Raw genomic sequence first — 27,417 nt, 5'->3', positions numbered from 1 at the left:
CCCCTTAATCTTCTTTTTTCCAAACTAAACAAGCCCAGTTCATGAAGCCTGGCTTCATAGGTCATGTTCTCTAAACCTTTAATCATTCTCGTCGCTCTTCTCTGTACCCTTTCCAATTTCTCCACATCTTTCTTGAAATGTGGCGCCCAGAACTGGACACAGTACTCCAGCTGAGGCCTAACTAGTGCAGAGTAGAGCGGCAGAATGACTTCACGAGTTTTGCTTACAACACACCTGTTGATACAACCTAGAATCATATTTGCTTTTTTTGCAACAGCATCACACTGTTGACTCATATTCAACTTGTGGTTCACTATGACCCCTAGGTCCCTTTCCGACATGCTCTTTCCTAGACAGTCGCTTCCCATCTTGTATGTATGGAACTGATTGTTCCTTCCTAAGTGGAGCACTTCGCATTTCTCTTTATTAAACCTCATCCTGTTTAGCTCTGACCATTTCTCTAACTTGCTAAGGTCATTTTGAATTATGTCCCTATCCTCCAAAGAAGTTGCAACCCCACCCACTTTGGTATCATCTGCAAACTTAATAAGCGTACTCTCTATCCCAATATCTACATCATTGATGAAGATATTGAACAGTACGGGTCCCAAAACAGACCCTTGAGGAACTCCACTTGTTATCCCTTTCCAGCAGGATTTAGAACCGTTATGGGTTCTAAATATGGGGAAGCCAGGTGACAGTCACAATGCTGGTGTGACAGAGAGTGCCTCACTGATGACAGGTTGCAGCATGAGGGCTGTTGATACCCATAGTGATGGGAATGTGAACGTGGTGAGTACGGAGAAGAGCGGTGGTACACGTAATATTGATTTGATGGATGAGGGGACGAGCACCTAAATGATCTATTGCTGTTATGTTGCATCTCATGCCTGATGCGTGGAGAGTAGCAATATGACCGTTCATATGATGGAGAGTAGGATGGGCATCTATAATAGCCCCTGTAATGAGGGCGCCCATATGGAGAATCCTGTCTATAATAAGTATGGTGACTGGGGTTGTGGTGCTGGTAGCTATGGTGTAAAGGTGAGCCATACACCGTAGGAGAAGGCGAGGGACCAGGTGAAAATTTTGGGGAAGGAGAGAGATGAGTATCCTGTCCCCGTGCTCTGAATGGTGCCTCTACTTGAGGCTGTGTCTCTGGCTCTGGCTCTGGCTCGTACCCCGGTGCCAGTATGTCGGTCAGCTGTTGTTGCAACGCTGTATATACCGGTGCTGGGGCTGTTTGTAATTGAGAAGCCCCACGTGTCACCTGCAACATTGGTTGAAGAGATGCCGGTGCTGGGGAGAAGAAAGTGGTGCCGGTGCATTTAAAGTATGCGTGCCGCTTGACTTGACCGCACCGCAGCTGCCTTCGGCACCAGCAACATTGTCAGCTTTGTTTCTGGTGCCGGGAGAGTTTTTTGAGGTGCTGCTGTTGCCTGCGCAGCTTTGTGCTGGGCTTTAGAAGAGGAGTGGTGCGGTGCTGGCGCCTTTTTCACATAGGCTGCACTTGCCAGCACCGAGGCTGCTTCTGGCCTGGAATACGCACTCTCGGGCGCCGCAGCCTTCCTTCCTTTTATCCTCACCAGATGGTGAGGATCGTGGAACAGAGCCAGGGGATCCATGTTTGCCCGCCACCATTATTTCAGGTGGCAGGGATCTGGCTGGGGAGATTTTTTTCCTTTTCTCCCGCAAGTCAGGGGAAGAGACACTTCTCTTAGGGGTTCTCCCCCGCTGCTCAGGATTTCCCGCATTGGGGTCCTGTACCTTATCAAGGAAGAACATCTTTAGCCACATTTCCCTGTCATGACAAGTACGGACTGTCATTTTTAACAGTGCTCACACTTATGGGGAGTGTGGTTCTCGCCCAGGCAATGTACACAAAGTGAGTGCCCATCAGAAATTGGCACTGGTTCACTGCAGTGGGCACACTTTTTAAAACCTGGAGATCCAGGCATGACTGCTAACTGTTTTCTTCTTACAGAACAGGTTTTTTTTTTTTTTTAAACTCTACAGCTGATCCACTGCTTATAACAGCAGGGAGCTGCTGCAAGCCCCTGCTTTAATGAGGTGTACAAGAGTCCTTTTTTGTTTTGTTTTGGGTTTTTTTTTGTTTGTTTTGTAGATAAGATAAAAACAGACAACAAAGGAAGCTAACTATATACAACTAACTAATTACAGGTTCCCTGAGGGAAGGAGAACTGCTGTGAGGAAGAGAGAATAGAAGCTCCCTCTGCATCCAGGGATGGTTGAGAGGAACTGACAGGGAAGCCGGGTGCGCGCGAAGATCAAAGGGCGAGACCGGCGCGTGCTGTACACTGCACAGGCACACCCAGCTGAAAACAGCTATGCAAAGCCTCCGAGCTGCGGCGCCGGGACGAGCCCGACACCATGAGTCGAGCACTCACAGAGACCACTCGAAGAGGAACTGTACATATATATGTATGTAGGGTTACATTTTCCTGTCTAAATTACTTTGCATTTGTCAACTGACTTTCACATGCCATTCTGTTGCTCAGTCTCCCAAGAACCTTTCATAATGCTGACACCAGGTCTTGGACAGCATTCTGAAATGTGCCCATGTTTCAATGCTATCATTTAGAACTTGTTTTAAAACTTCATCTGTAATATGGAACTACTATAAGTGAATTACCAGAAAACAAAGACCAAAAGAAAAAGATGGAAGGAATTTGTGAATTTCAAACCACCATAACTGGACACAATATTAAGGGCTAAGGACAGACAGGTAAAGTAGCTCATTCTGCATTAACAACCTCACGAAGCCTCTCTAAAATCAGTGGCATTCTACAAGACGTGGTCAATGCAAACTTATCGTAAGGTGATGAACACTAGGCGTGTGTCTAGACTACAGGGTTTTTTTTTAAAAAAAGTAGCCTTTTTTCAAAAAGCTTCCCCTGCGTCTAGATGGCTGCCGCATTCTTTCAAACGTAAATCGAAAGAACATGGCAGTTTTTCCAACCACAGAAAACCTTGTTTTATGAGGAATAATGCCTTTTTATGAAAGTGCTCTTTCAAAAAAAGGCGCTATGTAATGAAAATTGTGCTTTTTCGAAAAAGAGCATCCAGACTGCCTGGATGCTCTCTTTCGAAAAAGCGGCTTGCTTTTTTGAAAGTACTGGTTGTAGTCTAGACACTCTTTTGAAAGAGGCTTGCAGTCTAGATGTAGCCTACAGGACTACTGCATACAAAAAAAGAGATGGTCCCAACTAGGGGTGTAAAATTTTGACTATCTGGCTAATTGAATAGTCGCTGCAATTTGCATCAATTAGTTGATAAGGATGCTTCCACCTTTGAAAGGTTGCTGCAAAAGGGCTGTTGCTACACTTCAAAAGGGAAAGCACTTCGGGGAGCACAGGACCAGGGGGGACTCAAGCAGTCCTCTGCTGGCTCCATGTTCCCTGCAGCATTTCAAAGTGGCAGTGCTGGATGGAGCCCAGGATCAGTGGGGGTGTCCCCAGCTGACTCTGAGCTCCATTCTGTGCTGCTGCTTTGAAACACCACAAGGAGCTTGGTGTCAGGATCCACGAGGCATTTCAAAGGGGTAGCACCGCATGGGGCATCAGGGTCAGTAAGTCCCCAGGTTACCCTGGGCTCCACACAGCATTTCGAAGCAGAAGTGCCACATGGAGCCCCGGGTCTGGCTCCAGGCTCCACTGCCATTTTGAAGCACCTACTCCTTTCCCCACCTACCTCTTTCTTATAGAGGCAGTAAGGGTGGGGGGGAAGCCACTAGTCGACTAACCTGTCGACTATCTGATAAGCATTTGCTTATCGAATAGTTGACTGGTCGTTCACATCCCTACTCTCAACATTGTCACTGATCTCAAGTACATTATTCAAAGCAGTTTTGTCTGATAAAATGGTCTCATTTTTTTCATTCAGATGCTATTCTCACCATAAAATCAAATCCTGGATACAAAATACCAAAGATGCCTCAGACTTGTAGATAATTAAAGGCAGCATAGAGTAATATCTCTTGACTTTTGAGGAATCATTCATAGCTTTTCTGGAAGGTTAAATTAAAATACAAAATATCTCAAAATAATTTAAGAAATATAGACTGAATTAAATGAAACCTAAAAGAATAATTAAAGCATAAACTCTCTCAATTACAGGGAAATAACATAATAAAATAAAAGATTACCTACTGGAAAATGTTTAATAACCCTATCTAGCATTAAAGAGTGAAAGATGTGCACTGGAAACATTACCTTCCTCATGGCCCAGTTGCTTATTTTTAGCCTTCTTCCTGGCCTCAATTTTATCGGTGTCTGCATTTACTGTATCGTAAACAGTTTCGGCTACTTCTTGCTGCCAACGCTCTGATATTACCAGAGGAAAGTTCTTATACAATTCTTGGTCGCTATCCACCAACTAGGAGGGAAAATGCCATAAGATGAAGGATTTTCCATTACCATCATAATCAATTATTCCAATGCAACAATATATATAATTTAAAAGATTAGAATGAAATTGACACTGTGAAGTTGACTAAGATTAACAATGTTATATATAATAAAAACTCGGGAAAGCAAAACTATTTAAAGTGATAGTTTCTTATTCTACAGTAAGAAAATTTTGTCAGATTTTAAATATATAGATGCTAGGGGTTTTTTTTTATATTCTTTAAACATTGCTCAAATACTTTTATACCAGCAATATGACATAAGTTATTCAAGTGATACAATGCCTGAAAAATGATATAAACATTTTGGCTGGAACTTTAAGATTGAATTTTGAAATTGTCGTTTTTATGAGCTGCTACTCAAGAAATCTCTGTAACAAGCTCCTCTGCCTACTGCTCTTGCAATAACTGACTCCACTAAATATATTTGAGCTCTCAGGCTACATGTACACTACAGCAGAAAGTCAAAAGTCATCTTAAGCTATGCTACTCCAGCTACATGGATTTCTGCTATGTGAATAACATAGCTGGAGCTGATGTACCTTAAATCAAATTGCAATCGGGACTACACCATGGGGGATCGAGAAGAGAAACTCTCCTGTCTACTTCCCTTATTCTTCTCATCTGGGTAAAGTAACAGGGTAGATGGGAGAGTAATCTGTGGTTGATCTGACAGGTCTCCACTAGACCTGCTAATCTGACCTCCAGTGGATCGATCTCAGAGCATTGATTCAGACTGTAGTATAGATGTAGTTTCAGAAACAATGTTCATAAGGCAAAGATGTGTGTAGTTTATTATTTAAATAGCGGTAAATGTAGCACATTATCAGGGAGCCTTACAACAATTAAAACAAAACGTGTAAATATTATTAAATCATCCTCACACCTTGCCACACTGGTGAGCCCACTAAGTAAAAACTTGTCCCAACAGACCCATTTACACTACTTCCAAAAGCTTAGGAAACCAGATCTATGAAGTTTCCCAAAGGAAGCAAATACCATGTTCTTGACATATGCAAAGGCATTTTTTTACACAGAGATAAGTTCTCAGGCATTCACAGTAATTTTACATGGTTAACAATGTACCTTTAGAATAGTGTTGTATGCTGCTGATTTCAGACTGCCTTCATGTTATAATGCTCTTTTTTGCTTCCCACACTAGCTACAGTGCTTAAACTGAATTGTACTGAACATAGCTGAATTATTTGATTCTGGAAAAAAGATCACCTGTGGCTTGGTATAGCAACTGTTAGGACTCAGAGCACTAGGGCCAGAGGGCTTGGCATAGTGCTAAGAATAACATTTTTTTCCATAAGTTTATTTATATTTTTGGTTTCAGGGTTAGCCTCTGGTGAAACCTTTTTCTCACAACACCTAAACTCTTATACTTTTCTCTTTCCTCTTTTGCTTTCTAACCATGCTGAAAAATTGCACTGTCTTTCAGAAAAACAAGACAAAATGCAAACTTTGCCTTCCTAACTGGAAAGTAAACCAGCTGCCCCTTCTATGTCCCCATCCTCCCTCCATTCCCTCAGTTTAGACCCCAGGGATCTAACTCATTCTCCCACCACTTGCAAAGGGATGGGATCAGATTCTATAGAGGCCAGAAAGTCTGAGGTCAGAATATCTCAGACTGCTGTATTAACAAGAGTGTTGTGAGTAAGATACGAGAAGTCATTCTTCTACTCTACTCTGTGATGATTAGACCTCAGTTAGAGTATTATGTCCAGTTCTGGGCAACAAATTTCAAGAAAAATGTGGAGACACTGGACAAGGTCCAGAGAAGAGCAACAAAAACGGTTAAAGGTCTAGAAAACATGAGCTATGAGGGAAGACTGAAAAAATTGGGCTTGTTTAGTCTGGAAAAGAGAAGTCTGAGGGAGACCTGATAGCAGCTTTCAAGTATCTAAAAGGCTGTTACAAGGAGAATGGAGAAAAATTGTTTTCCTTGGCCTCTGAGACTAGAACAAGAAGCAATGGGCTTACATTGCAGCAAGGGAGGTTGAAGTTGGACATTAGGAAAAACTTCCTAACTGTCAGGGTGGTTAAACACTGGAATAAATTGCATAGGGAGGTTGTGGAATCTCCATCTCTGGAAATATTTAAGAGCAAGTTGGATAGACATCTATCAGGGATGGTCTAAAATGGTGCTTGGTCTTGCTGTGAGGGCAGGATACTGGACTCAATGACCTCTAGAGATTCACTTCCAATTCTAGTGTTCTATGATTCTAAGATATGTTCTAGGAATTAAAAGGCATGTTCTAAGGAGTTATTTTGGGGAAGTTCTGTGGCTTCTCTTACATGTGAAGTCAGCCTAGATGATCACAACAACCTCTTCTGAAAGGTATGACATTGGTTGTTGCAATGGTTAAATCACCCTCATTGCCAAAAGTGCATGCCTTATTTCCAGTTTGATGGCTAGACGCGTAATGATTCTATGCCAATTGTCTAGATGGTGTATGGTTCTGCCATGAGTGCAGGAGACTGGACTTGACTCCTGGAGGTTCCTTTCAGTTCTATGGTTATATGAAAAGAACCAAACAAAAGCCATCAAGATGACTGAGAAAATTTAGACAACAGGCTCTTGATAACAATTAATATGAAAGAATTAGCAAAAGCCTAGTAAGTGGATACTTATTCAGAGAAGAAAGAAACCCTAACCTGCCTATCACCTCCCTGTAAACTTTGCTATTAAATTGTATCCTTCTCCCTCACCTGGGGTCTGTTTCATGTCTCCTTGGTTTATAATCTCTGGGTCAAGGAAGATGTCTTCTTGTGAGAACACAAAGAGACACTGATTCTGATTAGGACCTTTGGGTTCTTCCTCAAAGTAAATGTCATCCCAGGTAGTGGAGGAGAAAGTACAGTAGCTGGGCTTCAGCCTCCAAACGGTGACCAGCAAACTGAGAAAGATGGCACTGTTTATGAAAACCTTAATTTCCTCTGTATGTGACTCAGAATTCGGGGATTAGTCAATCCTTTCCAAAGGGATTATGAAGTTTTAGCCAGAGCATAAAATGCACCGTGCACTACAACTCTACTGAGTGAGGAAATAAGTATAATTTAAGGGCAGCCAGTACAAAAAATAAAGTGCAATGAGTCAACAATATGAGTTATAAGTATTTGCCTTGCTGAGAATTTAACATCTATAACAAACTAAAGAATACAAATGAACCTAATTTCTCCCCAGAAAATGGTGTTTGGGATTATCAGTCATCAGAAACGTATTACTCTATTGGCATCTCAGGAGTTGTGTTTTCTAACAAAGAGAACATTTTCTGTTCTTTGTATTTCTTTCGGAACATTTAAAAACTGTCTTATGCCAGATGCTAGAAATTGCAGCACATTATATTGACAGACAGGTTCTCCTTTTTAGTTACTGTGGGTAGTTAATATATTTCTGTTCAGGAAGTTGGAGTGATTTCTTTCTCTCCTGACTCACTACCTGTAATTATCTCTTTGTTATACTCTACAATAACAACACCAAAAGTACATTTAAAAATTACTGTGTTGATTCTATGTCGACTTGATTTTGTAGCATAGACTTGGCCTCCATTAAATTTTCTGGGCAGTTCTCACAGTTTGAAACAGGAGTGCTGGAGCCCTTAGGCTGAAACACTTGGCTTATCTTTAAGGAAGAGTGGGACCCCAATGGGCACCCTGGAGATACCTCTGAGGGGTTATTTAAAAGCTAGGGTATACGATAGAACTCATGGATCAGGAACAGTGTGTACACTTACTTTCAGTCAAACTAGAATTTTAAACACACACAAGATATAAAAACCTGACAAAACCATCATACACAATACACAGTAATAATAATATCATTATGAACCCAACCTACAAATTTAAGCAGTGAATAATCCAACTGAAGTAAATGACACTATCGGTCTCTTAAAGATAAACATACACATGATGGGGGCCTGTATGTAACAGCACCTTGAAAGTGTCATTTATAATCTTTCATCTAAAGCTATAAATGAAACAACGGCTGAAGGAAAAATATCACATATGTACCTTAATGCCTTTAGTGTCCTCTTCATCAAAGGAGCCAATATCAAAAGCATCTGCTGCATTTACTTCTCCCTGGGGTGGAACCAGTGGTGGAGGATACTGGATAGCGAAGGCAGGGCAGTCAAGTTACATAGTCAAGCAAGTAGCATAATTTCAATCAATTCTACATTTATTCTTTACCTAGCTCAGAGGTGAGCAAATGCCAGCCCACTGGCTGGACTCGGTCTGCCAGGGTTAGCTCCCGATGGGCCCCCACTGCCATATTTACCTGCATGGCCGCAGGTACTGGAGATGGCAGCTCCCATTGGCTGCAAATCGCTGTTCCTGGCCAATGGGAGCTAAGAGAAGTGGTATCCCAGTCTGCTTCTCTTCCTGCTGCTCCAATCCACGGTCAATGGGAGCTGTGGCCATGCATATAAATGTAGCTGCAGTGGTTCACCAGAAGCTAACGCTGGTGAACCACTGCTATATTTGGCTATGCTGACAGAGGCATGTAAAATAGGCTACCCGACATAGGCAATGAAGCGGGGATTGAAATATTTAAATGAGGTTTACAGGAGCGGTCGACAAAGGCTTCCACTGTCAACCAATCCGCGTCTTGATTGCTGCGCTGTGCCGACAATCAGCTGAGCCGGCACAGCGTGGCGGCCATTTTTATTTTAATGAAGCTGGGGATATTTAAATCCCTGTTTCATTAACTATGTCGGGTAGCCTATTTTACATGCCTCTATTGGCAGAGGCATGTAGTCTAGACATTCCTTTATTGTCTACCCGACTTAGCTGCAAAACAAAGCACAAGTTGTCCCTACAGGGTAAATAACAACATATTGCATGAAACTAGACTTATATATCTATTCCTTTACTGAAAGATCTTTCCAAGGCACTTGCAAGAGCTTTAGTTTTTTTTATCATTTATATACCGTCATACAGAAGAACCATATAAAAGATGAAAGGCCTAGATTCTCCCCTGCTTGGCATGCTGTGCAATCATTTGAACCCGCACAGCTACACAATGCTACAGATCAGAATTCTTCACACATTCACAACAGCAGTAGCATTTTACATCTACTTTGTGCTTACAATGCACAAATGAAATTGACAATGCAGAGAGAATAAGGACCTAAATTTCCGTTATTCTACCCTACTTACATTTTATTGCTTTATATCAAGAGTCAAGGTTACATTTTTATGTATACCTTTTGTAAGCAGACTTGCTGCCAATCAATCCCTTTGAAAAAATGGTGCTCTTTTACTTCTTGCGCACTGCAATAAATAAATAAATAAATAAATAAATAAATTCTCAAACACGCACATAGTGCTGATGCTTTTCCAAGTTATGTTTAAGAACCCCATTGTGGAAACATTCTTCCACCTAAGCCAATGCTTTCAGATAAGCACCCACACTTTCCTACTGCATAGCACAAAATGCCATTCTGTTATGATTCTCAGCCCTACTTATGTTCTTTCTACTTTTAGGATAACAATTACCTACATGCTCAGAGCATGAAACTCTGATTTTGTGAAGGTTTTTCAGAGTTCTTTCATGTTTGTGGCACAGTAGAACCATAGAGTTATAAATACCAGAGTTAAAAATTAACCAGCCAACCATACACCTCATTGGGAACCAGAGGTATGCAATCAGGCCAGCACCAGAGGGGAGAAAAGCAAATACAGTACAGTACAGTTTTAAATGTAAACTATTAAAAATAAAGGAAACATTTTATAAAATTTGACAAAGTAAGGAAGCTGTTTCTGTGCCTTATTCATATAAATTAAGATGGTTAAAAGCAGCACTTCTGCATAATAAAGTTGCAAATCTGTGTTAAGTCAATATTCAGTTGTTAACTTTTGAAAGAACAAGGGAAGATTACTCACCTGTGTAGTAACTGGAGTTCTTCAAGATGGTTGTCCCTGTGAGTGCTTCACCTTAGGTGCTTCTGCGCCACTGAGCCTGAGGACAGATATTTTGACAGCAGTGCCCCTGGCTGGCCATGTGTGCAGGGAGCAGATGTGTGTGTTCTGAGGAGGCTACTGTGCATGCACGGCCATCTCCCTCCCCCACTCAGTTCCTTTTCTAACCCCAACATGTGGTATTATGACGCAGAGGGGAGGAGGCTGGGTGGTGGAGCACCCACAGGGACAACCATCTGGAAGAACTCCAGTTACTGCACAGGTGAGTAACCTTCCCTTCTTCGAGGAGTGTCCTCATGGGTGCTCCACCTTAGGTGATTATAAAGCAGTGTTCCTATCAGGAGGTGGGAGCTTCTAATGCTGAGACTGTGAGGCCGAGAGTATTGTGTGACCAAATGTTGTCTCTGTCTCAGCGAATGTCTGCAATGCATAATGTCGTGTGAAAGTATGTACTGATGCCCAAGTTGCAGCCCTGCAGATGTGCTCAGTTGGGACACCCTGCAGAAATGCTGTTGTTCCTGCCATAGCCCGCACTGAGTTGGTTCGTATATTTGCTGGTAGGTCTTTCTGTGCTATGGCATATGCTAGTTTGATGCAACTAGAAATCCATTTTGAAAGTATTTGTTTTGATATAGGCAACCCTTGTGACCTCTCCGTCGAGGAGACGAACAGCTGTGGTGTTTTCCTAAAAGGTTTAGTCTGCTGTAAGTAGAATGCTAGTGCTCTGCAGATGTCCAAGGTATGGAGAGCTGCATCTTTCCTATCCTTTTGTGGTTTAGGGAAGAAAACATATAAGTAAATGGGCTTGTTGCAGTGGAACCTGATAGGTACTTTAGGTAGGAATTTGGGATGAGTCCTAAGTGTGACCTTATCCTTGTGAAATATGGTGTATGATGGATCTGCCATTAGTGCTGCTATTTCACCCACACGCCTTGAAGAGGTAATAGCCACCAGGAACACTATTTTCATGGACAGGTGAAGGAATCAGCACGTGACGAGAGACTCAAATGGTTAACCCGTAAGCACCTTCACTAGAAATTTTAAGTCCCATGCTGGGGTTGGCTCCTTGTATGGGGGAAATAGGTTGTGTAAACACTGAGTGCCCTTGTATCCGAGCATGTAAGGCGGAAAGGGATGCCAGATGTACCTTGATGGTACTCAGGGAAAGGAACTACGGTGTTGCATAGTTCTAGCAAATATTGTAGGATGTAAGGGTATGTCTACACTACAACGTTAATTCGAACTAACTTAGTTCGAATTAGTTAATTCATAGAATCATAGAATAATAGGACTGGAAGGGACCTCAAGAGGTCATCGAGTCCAGCCCCCCGCCTTCAAGGCAGGACCAAGCTCCGTCTACACCATCCCTGACAGATGTCTATCTAACCTGTTCTTAAATATCTCCAGAGAGGGAGATTCCACCACCTCCTTGGCAATTTATTCCAATATTTGACCACCCTGACAGTTAGGAATTTTTTCCTAATGTCCAATCTAAACCTCCCCGCTGCACTTTAAGCCCATTACTCCTTGTCCTGTCCTCAGAAACCAAGAGGAACAAATTTTCTCCTTCCTCCTTGTGACACCCTTTTAGATATTTGAAAACCGCTATCATGTCCCCTCTTAATCTTCTTTTTTCCAAACTAAACAAGCCCAGTTCATGAAGCCTGGCTTCATAGGTCATGTTCTCTAAACCTTTAATCATTCTTGTCGCTCTTCTCTGTACCCTTTCCAATTTCTCCACATCTTTCTTGAAATGTGGCGCCCAGAACTGGACACAGTACTCCAGCTGAGGCCTAACTAGTGCAGAGTAGAGCGGCAGAATGACTTCACGAGTTTTGCTTACAACACACCTGTTGATACAACCTAGAATCATATTTCCTTTTTTTGCAACAGCATCACACTGTTGACTCATATTCAACTTGTGGTTCACTATGACCCCTAGATCCCTTTCCGCCATGCTCCTTCCTAGACAGTCGCTTCCCATCTTGTATGTATGGAACTGATTGTTCCTTCCTAAGTGGAGCACTTTGCATTTCTCTTTATTAAACCTCATCCTGTTTACCTCTGACCATTTCTCTAACTTGCTACGGTCATTTTGAATTATGTCCCTATCCTCCAAAGAAGTTGCAACCCCACCCACTTTGGTATCATCTGCAAACTTAATAAGCGTACTCTCTATCCCAATATCTACATCATTGATGAAGATATTGAACAGTACGGGTCCCAAAACAGACCTTTGCAGAACTTCACTTGTTATCCCTTTCCAGCAGGATTTAGAACCGTTAACAACAACTCTCTGACTATGGTTATCCAGCCAATTATGCACCCACCTTATCGTGGCCCTATCTAAGTTATATTTGCCTAGTTTATCAATAAGAATATCATGCGAGACCGTATCAAATGCCTTACTAAAGTCTAGGTATATGACATCCACCGCTTCTCACTTATCCACAAGGCTCTTTATCCTATCAAAGAAAGCTATCAGATTAGTTTGGCATGACTTGTTCTTCACAAACTCATGCTGGCTATTCCCTATCACTTTATTACCTTCCAAGTGTTTGCATACGATTTCCTTAATTACCTGCTCCATTATCTTCCCTGGGACAGACGTTAAACTGACCGGTCTGTAGTTTCCTGGGTTGTTCTTATTCCCCTTTTTATAGATGGGCACAATATTTGCCCTCTTCCAGTCTTCTGGAATCTCCCCTGTCTGCCATGATTTTTCAAAGATCATAGCTAAAGGCTCAGATACCTCCTCTATCAGCTCCTTGAGTATCCTGGGATGCATTTCATCAGGACCTGGTGACTTGCTGACATCTAACTTTCCTAAGTGATTTTTAACTTGTTCTTTGTGTATCCTATCTTCTAAACTTACCCTCTCTCTGCTTGTATTCACTACGTTAGGCACACCTCCAGACTTCTCAGTGAAGACCGAAACAAAGAAGTCATTGAGCATCTCCGCCATTTCCAAGTTTCCTGTTACTGCTTCTCCCTCCTCACTAAGCAGTGGGCCTACCCTGTCCTTGGTCTTCCTCTTGCTTTTAATGTATTTATAAAAGGTCTTCTTGTTTCCCTTTATGCCTGTAGCTAGTTTGATCTCATTTTCTGCCTTTGCCTTTCTAATCTTGCCCCTGCATTCCCGTGTTGCTTGCCTATATTCAGCCTTTGTTATTTGTCCTAGTTTCCATTTTTATATGACTCCTTTTTATTTTGAGATCATGCAAGATCTCCTTGTTAAGCCAAGCTGGTCTTTTGCCATATTTTCTATCTTTCCTACACAGCGGAATTGTTTGCTTTTGGGCCCTTAACAATGTCCCTTTGAAATACTTCCAACTCTCCTCAGTTGTTTTTCCCTTCAGTCTTGCTTCCCATGGGACCTTACCTACAAGTTCTCTGAGCTTATCAAAATCTTCCTTCCTGAAATCCATTACCTCAATTGTGCTGGTCTCCCTTCTACCTTTCCTTAAGATCATGAACTCTATTATTCCATGATCACTGTCCCCTATACTGTCTTCCACTTTCAAGTTCTCAACTAGTTCCTCCCTATTTGTTAAAACCAAATCCAGAACAGCTTCTCCTCTGGTAGCTTTTTCAACCTTCTGAAACAGAAAGTTGTCTCCAATGCAGTCCAGAAACTTATTGGATAGCCTGTGCCCTGCTGTGTTAGTTTCCCAACATATGTCTGGATAGTTGAAGTCCCCCATCACCACCAAATCTTGGGCTTTGGATAGTTTTGTTAATTGTTTAAAAAAGGCCTCATCCACCTCTTCCACCTGGCTAGGTGGCCTGTAGTAGACTCCTAGCATGATATCACCCTCGTTTTTTACCCCTTTTAGCTTAACCCAGAGACTCTCTACACAGCTATCTCCTACGTTCATCTCCACTTCAGTCCAAGTGTGTACATTTTTAATATACAAGGCAACCCCTCCTCCCTTTTTTCCCTGTCTGTCCTTCCTGAGCAAGCCGTACCCTTCCATACCAACATTCCAATCATGCGTCCCATCCCACCAGGTTTCTGTAATACCAATGATATCAAAGTTGTATTTATTGGTTAGCAATTCCAGTTCTTCCTGCTTATTACCCATACTTCTTGCATTTGTATATAGGCATCTAAGATAATGATTTGATCTTGCCTTCCTGTTGTGCCCTGACCCTCCTTTCTCCTTCCCATTATAGGCCGTAGTCCCCCCCATTTCCAACCCATCTCCCAGTCCCACACATTCAGCACTTACCTGTGGGCTTTGCTCACCTGTCCCCGTCGAACCTAGTTTAAAGCCCTCCTCACAAGGTTAGCCAGTCTGTGTCCAAACAAGGCCTTCCCACTCCTGGAAAGGTGAACTCTATCTCCGCCAAGCAGTCCTTCCTGGAAGAGCACCCCATGATCGAACTAAGCTAATTCGAATTAACGGATCCAGACTAAAAAACTAGTTCGAATTAGTGTTTTGCTAATTCGAACTAGCATGTCCATATTAAGTGGACCCTAAACCGGGGTTAAGGATGGCCGGAAGCAGTGCCGGCAGGGCATCAGAGGAGGACTTAGAGCATGGAGATGCTGTCTCAGGCTAGCCGAGGGCTGTGCTTAAAGGGTCCCGACCCTCACCTCGGACAGACAGTTCTCAGGGGTGCCCCGCTTGCAAAGCAGTCCTGGCTTGGAGTGCCCGGAGTACCCACACTGGGCACATCACACCACTCGGCCATCAGACCGGCTGCACTTGCCGCAGGCTGCCATCTGGGGAGAGGGGGCAATTGGGGGGCTGCAGGAGAGCTTCCACCCCCAGAAGCCCGCAGAGCCAGCCCAGTCCTCCCCATCGGGGACTCATACCCCATTCCTCCCTCACCTCCTTCCGCTTACCCCTCCCTAGCCCCCCTTCCTGATGTACTAAATAAAGAAAACGTGTGGTCAAAAATAGAATCTCTCTTTATTGAACAAAACTCTGGGAGACTGGGAAAAGGAGGTGGGATAGGAGAAGAGAGAGGCTGGGAGAGGGGAGGGCAACTAAAATGATCAGGGCTTTGAAACAGGTCCCATATAAAGAGAGGCTAAAGAGACTGGGACTTTTCAGCTTAGAAAAGAGGAGACGGAGGGGGAACAGGATAGAGGTCTCTAAAAGCAGGAGTTGGGTAGAGAGGGTGCATACAGAAAAGTTCTTCATTAGTTCCCATAAAGAAGGACTAGAGGACACCAAAGGAAAGGAATGGGTAGCAGGCTTCAAACTAGTAACAGAAAGTTGTTCTTCACAAAGCAAAGAATCAACCTGTGGAACTCCTTGCTGCAGGAGGCTGTGAAGGCTACAACTAGAACAGAGTTTAAAGGGAAGTGAGATCAAGTCATGGAGGTTGGGTCCATGGAGTGGTATTAGCCAGGGGGTAGGAGTGGTGTCCCTGCCCAAGGTTTGTGGAAGGCTGGAGAGGGATGGCACGAGACAAATGGCTTGGTCACTGTCTTCGGTCCATCCCCTCCAGGGTTCCTAGGGTTGGCCGCTGTTGGCAGACAGGCTACTGGGCTAGATGGACCTTAGGTCTGACCCAGGACGGCCATTGTAAGCTCAGTGCTCAGGGTCGGGGGTCTCAGTGGACCCCCTTGATTCTCTTGCACACCTGCTCCTGGGTGGCCAGGCTGGCAGCTCTCCTGCCCTAGCCAGCCACTTTCTGTGCCTAGTGCGGTGATCATGGACGAGGTCCACGATGTCCACACTAGCCCAGGCGGGTGCCTGCCTCTTGCGGTCCCAGGGAAGCTCCCGGGAGCCGCCAGCCTGGTCCCGGGAAGAGGGGGAGGACTGGGGGGCATCGGGTGGGTGGCTCGATCCATGCCAGGTTCACGGTTCTGCTGGCTGGGTGCTTGCAGGCTTGCACCTGGCACAGCCATCGTAGCCAGCCCGTGCCCCTTTAAGAGGTCCGGGGCCAGGAGGGGGGCAGACGAGTTTCCCTGGTGTTGCCCAGAGTGGCCACCAGGGAAACCTGGGGAGGGCTAGCCTCCCACTAGTTCGAATTAAGGGGCTACACACCCCTTAATTCGAACTAGCTAGTTCAAACTAGGCTTAATCCTCGTAAGATGAGGTTTTCCTAGTTCGAACTAAGTGCTCCGCTAGTTCGAATTAAGTTTGAACTAACGGAGCGCTAGTGTAGCGCCTATGAAAGTTAGTTCGAACTAACTCTGTAGTGTAGACATACCCTAAGAGATGTCTGTGTGGGGTGAGTCGTGGCCATGTGCTGTACACTAGGCAGTGAACCTCTGCCATTTTTGAGCATATGCTTTCCTTGTTGCAGATTATCTAGAATTTGTGAGGACGAGTTGTACTGGCTTTGGAAAGGGATGGGGAATTTGACTGTTTTGTTGTGTTAATAGTGTACTGGCTGGTGGAAATCAGTGTGGTGGCCATACACTCATCTGTAACAGGTACTCATACCACATCTGCCTGTGCCAGTTAGGTGTTATAAGTATCACTCTGTCCCAGTCCTGTCTGATCTTGAGAATCACTCTCTGTATTAATGGGAGAGACAGGAACATGTACGCCAAGTGTGAGTTCCAGTCTATACTGAAGGCATCCCCCAGAGAGGTGGGGCCTATGCCTGCTTTGGAGCAGTACTATGGACATCAGGCATTGTTGTGTATTGCAAATAGGTCTATCCCTGGGAAACCTCACTTCCTGAAGAGGTGAGTGAGCACTGATTGGTTTATTTCCCACTCGTGGTTTTGGGGAAATTGTCTGCTTAGCTTGTCTGCCAATGCATTGTCTTTGCCTGGTAGATAGGATGTGACCAGGTGTATGTTCTGTGGAATACACCATTCCCAGAAACGTAGTGCCTCCTGGCATAGTTGGTATGAGTGTGCTCCTTCCTGCCTGTTGATGTAATACATCGTCAAGATGTTGTCTGTGAATATCTCCACGGTTTTGTCCCAAATGAGAGGAACACACGTTCCTTACTGCCCTTTGCTCCAGTAAGTTTATGTGGCAATTGGTCTTGTCTTGTGTCCACCGGCCTTGCAGTTGTTTAGGTGAGCTCCCCAACGTAGGAGAGATGCATCTGTAGTGATTGTTATTGATGAGGGACTCTTTTGGAAGGGCACTCCTATACATACTCTGTCATTCATCATCCACCATGTGAGGGAGGCTTTTATCTTGTTGGGCATAGTAAGATTCTTGCTCAAGGGATGGAGGTGAGGCCTGTGGACTGTACGTAGCCACATTTGCAATGGTCTCATTCATTGTTGAACATGTTGCACTATGAATGTGGCAGCTGTCATGTGTCCTAGTATTTGCAAGCAAGATCGTGCTGTTATACATGGACATGACTGTGCTGTTTCGATCAAGTGCTTGAGTGAAAGTCATCTGTGCTGGGGTAAGTATGTTCTGGCTTTTGTGCAGTCTATATGAGCCCCTATGAACTCCAGGGTCTGCGAAGGGAAGAAAGTGCACTCTGCCACATTTAACGAGTCCTAACTTGTCGAAGAGGGCTCTGCTTGTGGTAACTGCTTGCTGTGTGCCCTATTGTGTAGGGCCTGTTAGGAGGCAATCTTCTAGATAAGGAAATATTGTAATATGGTTTTTGCGTAAGTGAGTGGCAAGAACTTTCAAAAAAGTTACTGCAAGAACTTTCAAAAAGCTCTTGGAGCTGTCAATACACCGGACGGCAGTACCCAGTACTGGAAGTGTCTGTGCTTTATTGTGAAATGAAGAAATCTTCGGTGTGATGGATGAATAGAAACATGTAAATAAGTATCTTGGAGGTCAAGGGTACACATCCATTCTCCTTTTTCCAGGGCAGGTATAATCATAGCCAGTGTAACCATCCTGAAGCATTGGTACTGGACAAAGCGGGTGAGTTTGCAGAGCTCCAAAATGGGTCTCCATTCCCCTGACTTCTTGGTGGTAAGGAAGTAATGGGTGTAGAAGCCCTTGCCCCTATGTCGTTTGGGAACCTCCTCTCTAGCCCCTAGGGCTATGAGGCTTTCTGCCTCTTGTAAGAGTAGATTCTTGTGAGAGGGGTTCCCGAAGAGGAACAGGCAGGGGAGGTGGGATGGGGGAATAGATATGAAGGGAATGCAGTAACCAGTTTTTATAATTGCTAACGCCCACTTGTCGGTGGTGATGGCTGACCAGGATGGATAGAAGTCGGCTAGTCTGTTGCCAAATAGCAGAGATGGCTCTGTATGTTGCCTTGGAAATTTGGGTGATGTCAGGCCCTCGACCAAGATTTCAAATTTGTTGTCTAGCTGTCACGGGTTGTTAGGTGGAGGACTGCTTCGATGTCTGTCTGCGCCTATTTTGATGTTGTCTCTATTATCGAAATGTCATTGCTGTTGATTGAATGTTGCCAGTCTGTATTGTTGGAATGACGTGTTCTGTTTTCTCATCACAGGTATCTGGATCTCTAGCGTTCTGAGCATGGCCCTGGAGTCCTTGAGAGTCTGGAGTGTTTGTGGCTTCCACAAATAAGTTTGTGCCCTTGAAAGGGAGGTCTTCCATGGTGGTTTGGACCTTTCTGGGGAAACCTGATAGCTACAGCCAGGATACCCTCCTCATCACCATAGCTGAGGCTAAGGATCTGATTGCTGTGTCGTCAAATCCAGTGCGACTTGTAAAGCTTTATATGTTATAAGTGTACCCTCTTTGATGCTTGCTGTGAATTGTTCTGCTTTGGTGTCTGGAACAGATTCAATAAAGGATGACATTTTTTCAAGGATATGGTGTGTGTGCATTTGGCTAACAATGCTGTATAGTTCGCTATTCTGATCTGGAGGCTTGCGGATGAGTATGCCTTTTTTCCCATACCATCCAGCCTCTTCCAGTCCTTGTTATGGGGGCTGTGTGTGTATTCTGTTGCCTGCCTTTCTGAGTGACTGCTTCTATCTCTAGAGAATTTGGTATGGGGTGGGAGAATAGGAATTCAGCCCCCTTAGAGTCTACATAGTACTTTTTGTCAGCTCTCTTGTGGATTGGAGAAATTGTGGCTAGGTTGCCCCACACAGTCTTGGCCAAATCCATTAATGCTTTGTTCATTGGTATGGCTAATTTTCAGTGAGAAGATGTTTGTAGAATATTTGTGAGTTTATGTTGGGTCTGAGGGGCATTTGACAGCAGGATCTCGAAGGCCTCCACCACTCTCCTGAAGAGTTCCTGGAATGATCTGTTATCGTCTCCCGATGTCAATGGTGGAGTCATTATCATCTCGTCAGTGGTCATCTTCTGCACAGGTGGAGAGGAGGGTGGGCTGTTTTCTTCCTCCAAACTATGTTCTTCCTGCTTGTCTGAGTCCAAGCTGTAACATGCTGCAGATTTCATGGTTGGTGACAGCGACCGTGGTGTCACAGGTTGGTATGGTGGCTGCATAAGTTGCTGCTGCCTGTATAAAGCCCAAGGATCCCAGTATGGCCAGCTGGGCATAACCTGTGGTGGGAGCCACTGTGGAGGGTGTCCCTCAGGCTTTTAGGGAGGAGACTTGTGCAGGTAGTGTGTTGTCACTTCAGGCATGTTTGTATGCCTCCTGCTCCTCATCACTAAAGGCACTTATAGTTAGGCTGGCTGAAGTAGCTGTAAGGGTGCCCCGTAGGCTGTGTGGGGTACTGTTGATACCAAATAGGGGTGTTCCTGGTTCCAACTGCACAGCTAGCTCTGCTGCTGTTGTAAATTATGATAGCAGGAGAGGAAATAGCGGAGGTTGGGAAGCGTGAGGCATTTGCAGCGGGGTTGCTAGCATTACCGTCTGCCTCCTGTGAGTGGTCAGTGCCACTTGCCTGCGTGGGGTCTGTGGTGCAGGCTGAGGAAACGTACTGCCAGTCAGCACCGTGTGTGAGCACCGTTGTTTTTGCACCACAGATGCCGTCGCAGACAGTGCGGTCAGTGCTTTATCAGCTGTCTCTGTCGGTGCCGTGGTTGCCACACAGGGTGAGTTTTTGGGATCGCGGCACTTTTCCTTGCCTGTCCCTTTTTGTCTATGCTTATTCACAGCCTTTTTTGTAGGCAGCTGGGATGAAGCAGGAGCCAGGACTGACCGCTTCATGACTGGCGAGTCAGTCCCTTTGGAGGAGTGAGCCTGTTTATTGAGGCTACTCTTCCCCTTGTCCTTTGGGCTTGACCCGAAAGGAGCCGCTTCCTCCAACTCTGTCCCAGGTGATCTATGTCTGGGAGGGGTAAATTATGCCTGGTCGTCAGGTGAGCCATTTTGTTGTATATGCAGATCTTTAATCGGAGCTCTCTAGCTCTCCTGGAGCATCTGGTCAGTTTCTGACCGTGTGGGCAGCTGTCAGTAATGTGGTGCTGTCTGAGAAAGTGGAGGCACTGGTCATGGCCATCAGAGACGGATATTGCTAATTTACAAGATTGCACTGCTTGAACCCAGATGAGCCTGGCATATCATGGGAGGGTTGTTCTGGTATGAGGTTGCTCCAGGAAGTGTAGTGAAACCACCACTTCTTTTTTTTTTAATCTATCAGTAAAACTAACAACTGTTAACAGCAACTGATAGCTAACTAATTGCTAAGATAAAACTATTTACAGATAGATAAGAGATGAATGAGGTGAAAGGGAGAACTGCTGATCTGCGACTGGGGGTGTGTGTGTATGTGTGACAGCCACACATGCACAGTAGCCTCCTCAGAACACACATTTCTGCTCCCTGTGCGCATGGCTGGCCAGGGATACTGCTGTCAAAATCTCCATTCTTGGGCTAGCCCCAACCTCACTGGGGAGTTTTGGTCCATGCCAGTACCAAGGGTTTCCCCGCCCGTGGAGTATTGTTGCTGTGCAACTTGGTGGGCTTTTGAAGTGCAGCCAGTACCGGCATTTTCCTCAGTACCACTGCGCAGCTGTGGGGGGAGTCTGAAGCATGGCCAGCAGCTCTCTGCTTCAGCTTGGGATCACTGCTCTTATGTGTGCAGGATCCTTCATCATGGTGATGAACCCCATTGCAACTGGTCTCCCAGCCTGATGATCTTTTATTATAGGCAGCTGGAGCCTCCGCGGGGGATCTAGTGCATTTCATGCTCTAGTCCCGCTCCTGCTGTGTTACACTTTACCAGCCGGGAGTGCTAGTTTTGTTTTCACCCCCTGTAGGCATTACCTTAGGGGGGCTGACTGGCTGAACTCCTGCGATGGAGGAAAAAAGGCTATGCAACTTCAGCTCCTGTGCCTTTTTGAAGCGCAGGGCAAGCCTCTGGCAATGCAAGTAGTGACTGACGGGGTGGTTGTGTCCCAAACAGTGTAGGCATTGCTCGTGGCCATCCACTGAAGAAATAAATGCTGTACATTCTGTGCACTTCCTAAAACCACGAGGTGCTGGCATGAAAAGATGACTAGCCTAGAAAAAGTGCTGCGGCCACAGCTACTTGTTGTAATGCTTATCTTTCCCCCTGCTGCATTCACTTGAGGGAGAGACAAGAAACAAAGTAATAGATAAGGAGACAAAGTAACCAATTCATGCTGAATTAGGCGGAAGAATGGAGATGGATTAGATGTGACCAATGCTGAGAAGGAACTGCTGCCAGCATGTGCTTAACTGTCATTCCAAACGATTGCACAGTAGCACAGTACATGCCGACTGCAAGGGTACTGCTGATCAAACTTTCTGTGCCATGTGCACAGCGGGGCTGAAGCACCTAAGTGGAGCACCCACGGGGACCCTCTAAGAAGAAAAGAATGGTTACTTACCTGTAACTGTTGTTCTTCGAGATGTGTTGCTCATGTCCATTCGAAGTAGGTGTGCGTGCCGCGTGCACCATGTCTTCCAGAGCGTTTTCCCTAGCGGTACCCATAGCGCTGGCGGGGCACCCCCTGGAGTGGTGCCACCATGGCGGGGCATAAGTACCCCTGCCGGCGCTGCCCCACCTCAGTTCCTTCTTGCCGGATACTCCGACGAAGGGGAGGTAGGGTGGGAGTCGAATGGACATGAGCAACACATCTCGAAGAACAGTTACAGGTTAGTAACTGTTCTTTTCTTCTTCAAGTGGTTGCTCATGTCCATTCGAAGTAGGTGACTACCAAGCTAACCCCATGGAGGAGGGGTAGGAACAGTCATAGCACCAGTCATAAAGGAAGGTGAACAATAAACGGATTTATTTGAACAATTCAACACCAAGGCACCAACCAAGAACAAAGACAACCATATATATATTTACATCACAGATTCGAGGACTGCAGAGCCCACCCTTGCATCCTCCCTGGCCTGTTGAGGTAGCGCATAGTGTGTTGCAAACGTGTAAAGGGAAGACCAGGTGGCTGCCCTGCAAATTTCTGTGATTGGTACTTGGGCACCAAAGGCTACCGAGGATGCCTGCGCCCTGGTAGAGTGTGGCTTCACCCTGGGAGGGGTTTTACCAGCCAGTTGATAACACTCCGCTATACATTGCACCACCCATCTTGATAACCTTTGTGTGGAAATAGGTGAACCTTTCCCCTTATCCCCAAACTCAATGAACAATTGTTGGGATTTATGGAAGGGCTTGGTTCGATCAATATAGAATGCCAGTGCTTGCTTGGCATCCAGGGAGTGTAGAACACGCTCCTTAGGGGAGGCGTGTGGTTTAGGGAAGAACACTGGTAGATAAATCTCCTGGGACAGGTGAAAAGGTGAAACCACCTTCGGGAGGAAGGCCGGATGAGGCCGTAGCCTTACGTTATCATGCGAAAAAACAAGGTAGGGCGGTACTATAGTCAGCGCCCTTAGCTCTGATACCCTTCTAGCAGACGTAATGGCTACTATGAAAGCAACCTTCAATGAAAGGTGCTTCAATGAACATGTAGCCAATGGCTCGAAAGGAGGGGACATAAGCCTGTGTAGGACCAGGTTGAGGTTCCAGGCAGGGTGCGGAGCCCTCGCCGAGGGGTACAATTTCTCCAAACCAGTAAGAAACCTTTTAACTACCTGGTTAGAAAAAAGAGAGGCTCCTGCCGTACCAACATGGAAGGCAGAGAGAGATGCCACATGGACTTTAATAGAAGAAAAGGACAGGCCACTAGATCGGAGTTGAAAGAGATAGTCGAGAATAGTTGGAATAGGGGCCGAGGACGGGTGTACTCCTCTCCGGGACGCCCAAGACGAGAAGCGCCGCCACTTGGCAGCCTACGACCATCTAGTAGAGGGCTTCCTGCTGCTAAGGAGCACCATCTGTACTTGTTGGGAACATTCCCTTTCTGGTTGGTTCAACCACGGATAAACCAGGCCGTTAGGTGAAGAGACCGGAGATCCGGGTGAACCATTACCCCTCCATCCCAACGTTGAGTTAGCAGGTCCCGAACTGGAGTGCTATAGGGTCTTGGGTCAGCATGTCCACCAGGATGGGGAACCAGAACTGTCTGGGCCACCTGGGGGCTATGAGAATGATTGAGGATCTGAAAGTTCTTGCTCTGGTCAACACCCTGGCAATTAGGGGAAATGGGGGAAAAGCGTAGAGAACGCCCTTTGGCCACGTGGTCGTTAGGGCATCTCCCTTGGAGAATTTCCCCAGTCCCAGCAGGGAATAGTAGTTCCTGCACTTGGCATTGTGTGCCAAGGCGAACAGGTCTAGGTGGGGATAGCCCCACCTGCGGAAAATCTGACTGAGGACAGAGTCCTTGACCGACCACTTGTGGGCTCCAAAGGATCTGCTCAGTGTGTCCGCAAGTAGGTTTTTGCACCCGGGGAGGTACTCCGCCTGAGGCGTGATATTGTGCGTGACACACAGGTGCCAGAGACGCAGGGCCTCCTTGCATAGGGGTGGCGAACGCGCCCCACCCTGCTTGTTGAGGTAGAAAACCGCTGCAGTGTTGTCCATATGCACCAGGATGGAGGGGGGGGGAGAGCCTCGGCAGGAATGCTTCACAGGCCTTCCTCACCGCCCATAATACCCGGACGTTGATGTGCAGGGTCCGTTCGGAAAGGGACCAGAGGCCCTGAGGTCTGTGTCACCCAAAGTGTGCTCCCCATCCCAGGTCGGACGCATCGGTGACCAGCGTCAGTGAGGGGGATGGGGCATTGAAGGGAACCCCGCTGCGCACCACGGATTCCTGGCTCTACCAGAGTAGGGAGTCCAGAATGTCCGGGGGCACTGTGACTATGGAGTCCCATAGACCTTTGGACTGGCAGAAGACCTTCGCCAACCACACCTGCAGAGGTCTCATCCTCATCCTAGCATGTAGCACCATGTAAGTGCATGCCGCCATGTGGCCCAGGACCCTGGAGCAGACCCGAGGTGTCGTGATGGGGGACCGAATTAGCCCTGAGATCAGCTGCACTATGGAGAGGAACCTACTGTGGGGCAGGAACGCTCTTGCCACCTTCGCATCGAGGAGGGCTCCCACAAATTCTATCCTGTGGGAGGGGGGTCAGGGATGACTTCTCAACATTTATCATGAGCCCTAACCTTAAGAAGAGAGCTCTTATGAGTGTTACATGAGCTTCTACCTGCTCGTACGAGCGACCTCGGATTAGCCAATCGTCAAGGTACGGGAACACAAGGTCCCCTCGATTGCACAGAAAGGCGGCAACCACAGCCATACATTTTGTAAAAACCCTTGGTGCAGTACATAACCCAAAGGGGAGTACCGTAAACTGAAAATGGTAATGGCCCACTATAAACCGGAGGAACCTCCTGTGACTGGGCCTGATAGCCACATGGAAGTAGGCGTCCTTTAGGTCGAGAGTCGCGTACCAGTCGCCCAGTTGTAGCACTGGGATGACCGAGGCCAAAGTCACCATTCTGAACTTGTGTTTTACAATCGCCTTGTTTAAGTATCGAAGGTCCAGGATAGGACAAACTCCCCCTTTTGGTTTCGGAACAACAAAATAACGGGAGTAAACCCCCTGCCCCGCAGATGCGGAGGGACCCTTTCTATTGCTCCTTTTTCGAGGAGCGCCACCACTTCCTGAAACAGGATGTGTTTGTGAGGGGTGTCCCTTACTAGGGACAGGGTAGGGGGTTTTGAAGGCAGTGGGCCCAGGAATGGGATAGAATAGCCCGTATTTACAATGTTCAGGACCCAGGCAGCTGATGTTATCAGGGCCCATGCCTGGGCAAAACGGGATAGCCGGGCCCCAAACAGGGGGCCAGGGTGGCAGACTGGTACGGGAATCTCGAATACCATGTCAAAACTGGGGCTTGCCCTGATTAGGAGGGCCATGGGGACCTGCCCACTGGGGATCTGACCTAGGGCGACGATGTCGACCCCTAGGCCCCTGAGGGTGCGCAGCTGCCCCGGAACCTCCACCGGAGGCCCGGGAGCAGCACCTCCAGAAATCCCCACGGGGGACCTGGAGCTGCGCTCTACCCTGCTGCCTATACGGCAGCTGTCGCCGCTGCGTGGCTGGCGTATGTATGCCCAAGGACTTCAGAGTTGACCTAGTGTCCTTTAGGGTATGGAGCCTGGAATCGGTGTGCTCCGAGAACAAAGCCTTCCCTTCAAAGGGTAAGTCCTGGATGGAGTGCTGCAAATCCGAGGGAATCCCCGAGACGTGGAGCCACGCCCCGAGACGCATAGTGACACCAGTCGCCACGGTGCAGGCTGCCAAGTCCACAGTGTCCAATGCCGCTTGGACGGCAGTTCGTGTAATGACTTTACCCTCGGCAGCCATAGCCGCAAACTCTTGGCGGTCTTCCATCGGGAGCCGGTCTCTAAATTTTTCAACTGCCTGCCAGGTGTTAAAAGCATACCTGCTCAGCATCGCCTGCTGGTTAGCGATGCGGAGCTGTAGAGCACCTGTAGTGTAGACCTTACGGCCCAACAAGTCCAGCTTCTTAGGCTCCCTTGCCTTTGGAGAAGGCCCGGGCTGGGGAAGCCTTTCTTTTTGGGCCACGGCCTGTACGACCAAGGATCCCAGGATGGGCTGGGAGTAAAGGAATTCGTGCCCCGACTGCGGGACGAAATAATGCCTCTCTACCCCTTTTAGGGTAGGGGTCAGAGTTGCTGGCGTTTGCCACAGGGCATTAGTAATTTTTGAAACAGTTTTATTGAGCGGTAAAGCGAACCGCGTAGGGGTGTCCTCCGTGAGGATGTCTACCATTGGATCGGTGTCCTCAATTATGGGCTCCACCGGAACAGCCAGGTTGGAAGCCATGCGCCGGAGGAGGTCCTGATGTGCCTTGGCATCCATTGATGGCAGCCCAGGCGCTGGGTCCGCCAGTGCCTCATCGGGGGAGGACGACAACGACAACTCCTGAATCAACACAGGAGCGGTCGTGACCAACTGTGGGGCCTATTGGACGGCCTGAGCCTCCGGGGAGCCTCCCTCCAGTACTGGCGGTTGTGGTGCCACAGGATCCTGTTGTGGCACTCGAAGAGGGGAGGGAGGCGCCCTACACAGGGACGCCGACGGGCGGGAACGGTGCCCTGAAGCCTCCGACCCCATAGATGGTAGCGGCTGGCCCTGCCATTGATGACAGGCCCAGGGGGTCGAAAAAGGCCACTGCAGGTGAGGGGGCCACATCTGCTGGTTGTGGTCCCTCCAGTGTCTGGATCTGGACCTGTGAGTCGAGGATGCTCCTGAAGACCCCGACCAAACCGACACCACTTCCGAGTCCGAAGAGTAATCGGACTCCGGCCAAGGCAGAGCCGACGAGGAGTATGGTGCAAACTTGGCCATCGACTCAGGTTTGCCCGCATGAGCACGGCGAGGACATGCCATCTGCGGCACCGGGGGACCCATGCCCGGCGCCGTAAGGGCCATTGGTAATTGCGGCACCAGGGGACCCAGACCCGGTGCGGCGAATTCTGTTGAGTGCAAAACAACCAGCTGTGGCACCGGGGTGCCGAGGCCCGGTGCCGGTTGCGTCGTCAGTAGCTGCGGCACCGGGGTACCCAAGCTCAGTGCCGTTTGCGACGCCACTATCTGCAACCTAGGCCCGGTGCTGAGTGCGTCGCGTGAAGTTGCGGCACCGGGGTGCCCAGGCCCGGTGCCGGCTGTGTCGCCAGTAGCTGCGGCACCAAGGTGCTCAGGCTCGGTGTCGGTTGTGATGCTAGGAGTTGTGGCACCTGGGTGTGTAGGCCCAGTACCGAGTGCGACGTGTGAAGCTGCGGCACCGGGGTGTCCAGGCCCGGTGTCGGTTGCGACGCCAGCAGATGCAGTGCGGGGGTGCCCATGCCCGGTGCCGATTG

General features: G+C 47.0%; 1 protein-coding gene across 8 annotated transcripts in view; it reads right to left on the bottom strand.

Annotated features, from left to right (window-relative positions):
• The window catches only part of GRK3 (G protein-coupled receptor kinase 3), a 196,940-nt gene that overhangs the window by 15,088 nt on the left and 154,435 nt on the right, over positions 1 to 27,417 (bottom strand). For all 8 annotated transcript variants that reach the window (XR_012896033.1, XM_075898873.1, XM_075898875.1 and 5 more), the window contains 3 exons: positions 9,637 to 9,703; positions 8,444 to 8,539; positions 4,233 to 4,395 (listed from right to left, as the gene is read on the bottom strand). Coding sequence is in view for 7 of the 8 variants with exons in the window: in XM_075898873.1 (XP_075754988.1) it covers positions 4,233 to 4,395; positions 8,444 to 8,539; positions 9,637 to 9,703 (326 nt within the window). In the remaining variant the exon portion in view is untranslated. The remainder of the gene's footprint in view (positions 1 to 4,232; positions 4,396 to 8,443; positions 8,540 to 9,636; positions 9,704 to 27,417) is intronic.

The sequence above is a fragment of the Pelodiscus sinensis genome, chromosome 15 (genome assembly GCF_049634645.1).
Source record: "Pelodiscus sinensis isolate JC-2024 chromosome 15, ASM4963464v1, whole genome shotgun sequence".
Lineage (NCBI taxonomy): Eukaryota > Metazoa > Chordata > Testudines > Trionychidae > Pelodiscus > Pelodiscus sinensis.
This window is presented reverse-complemented; position numbering and strand designations above follow the sequence as displayed.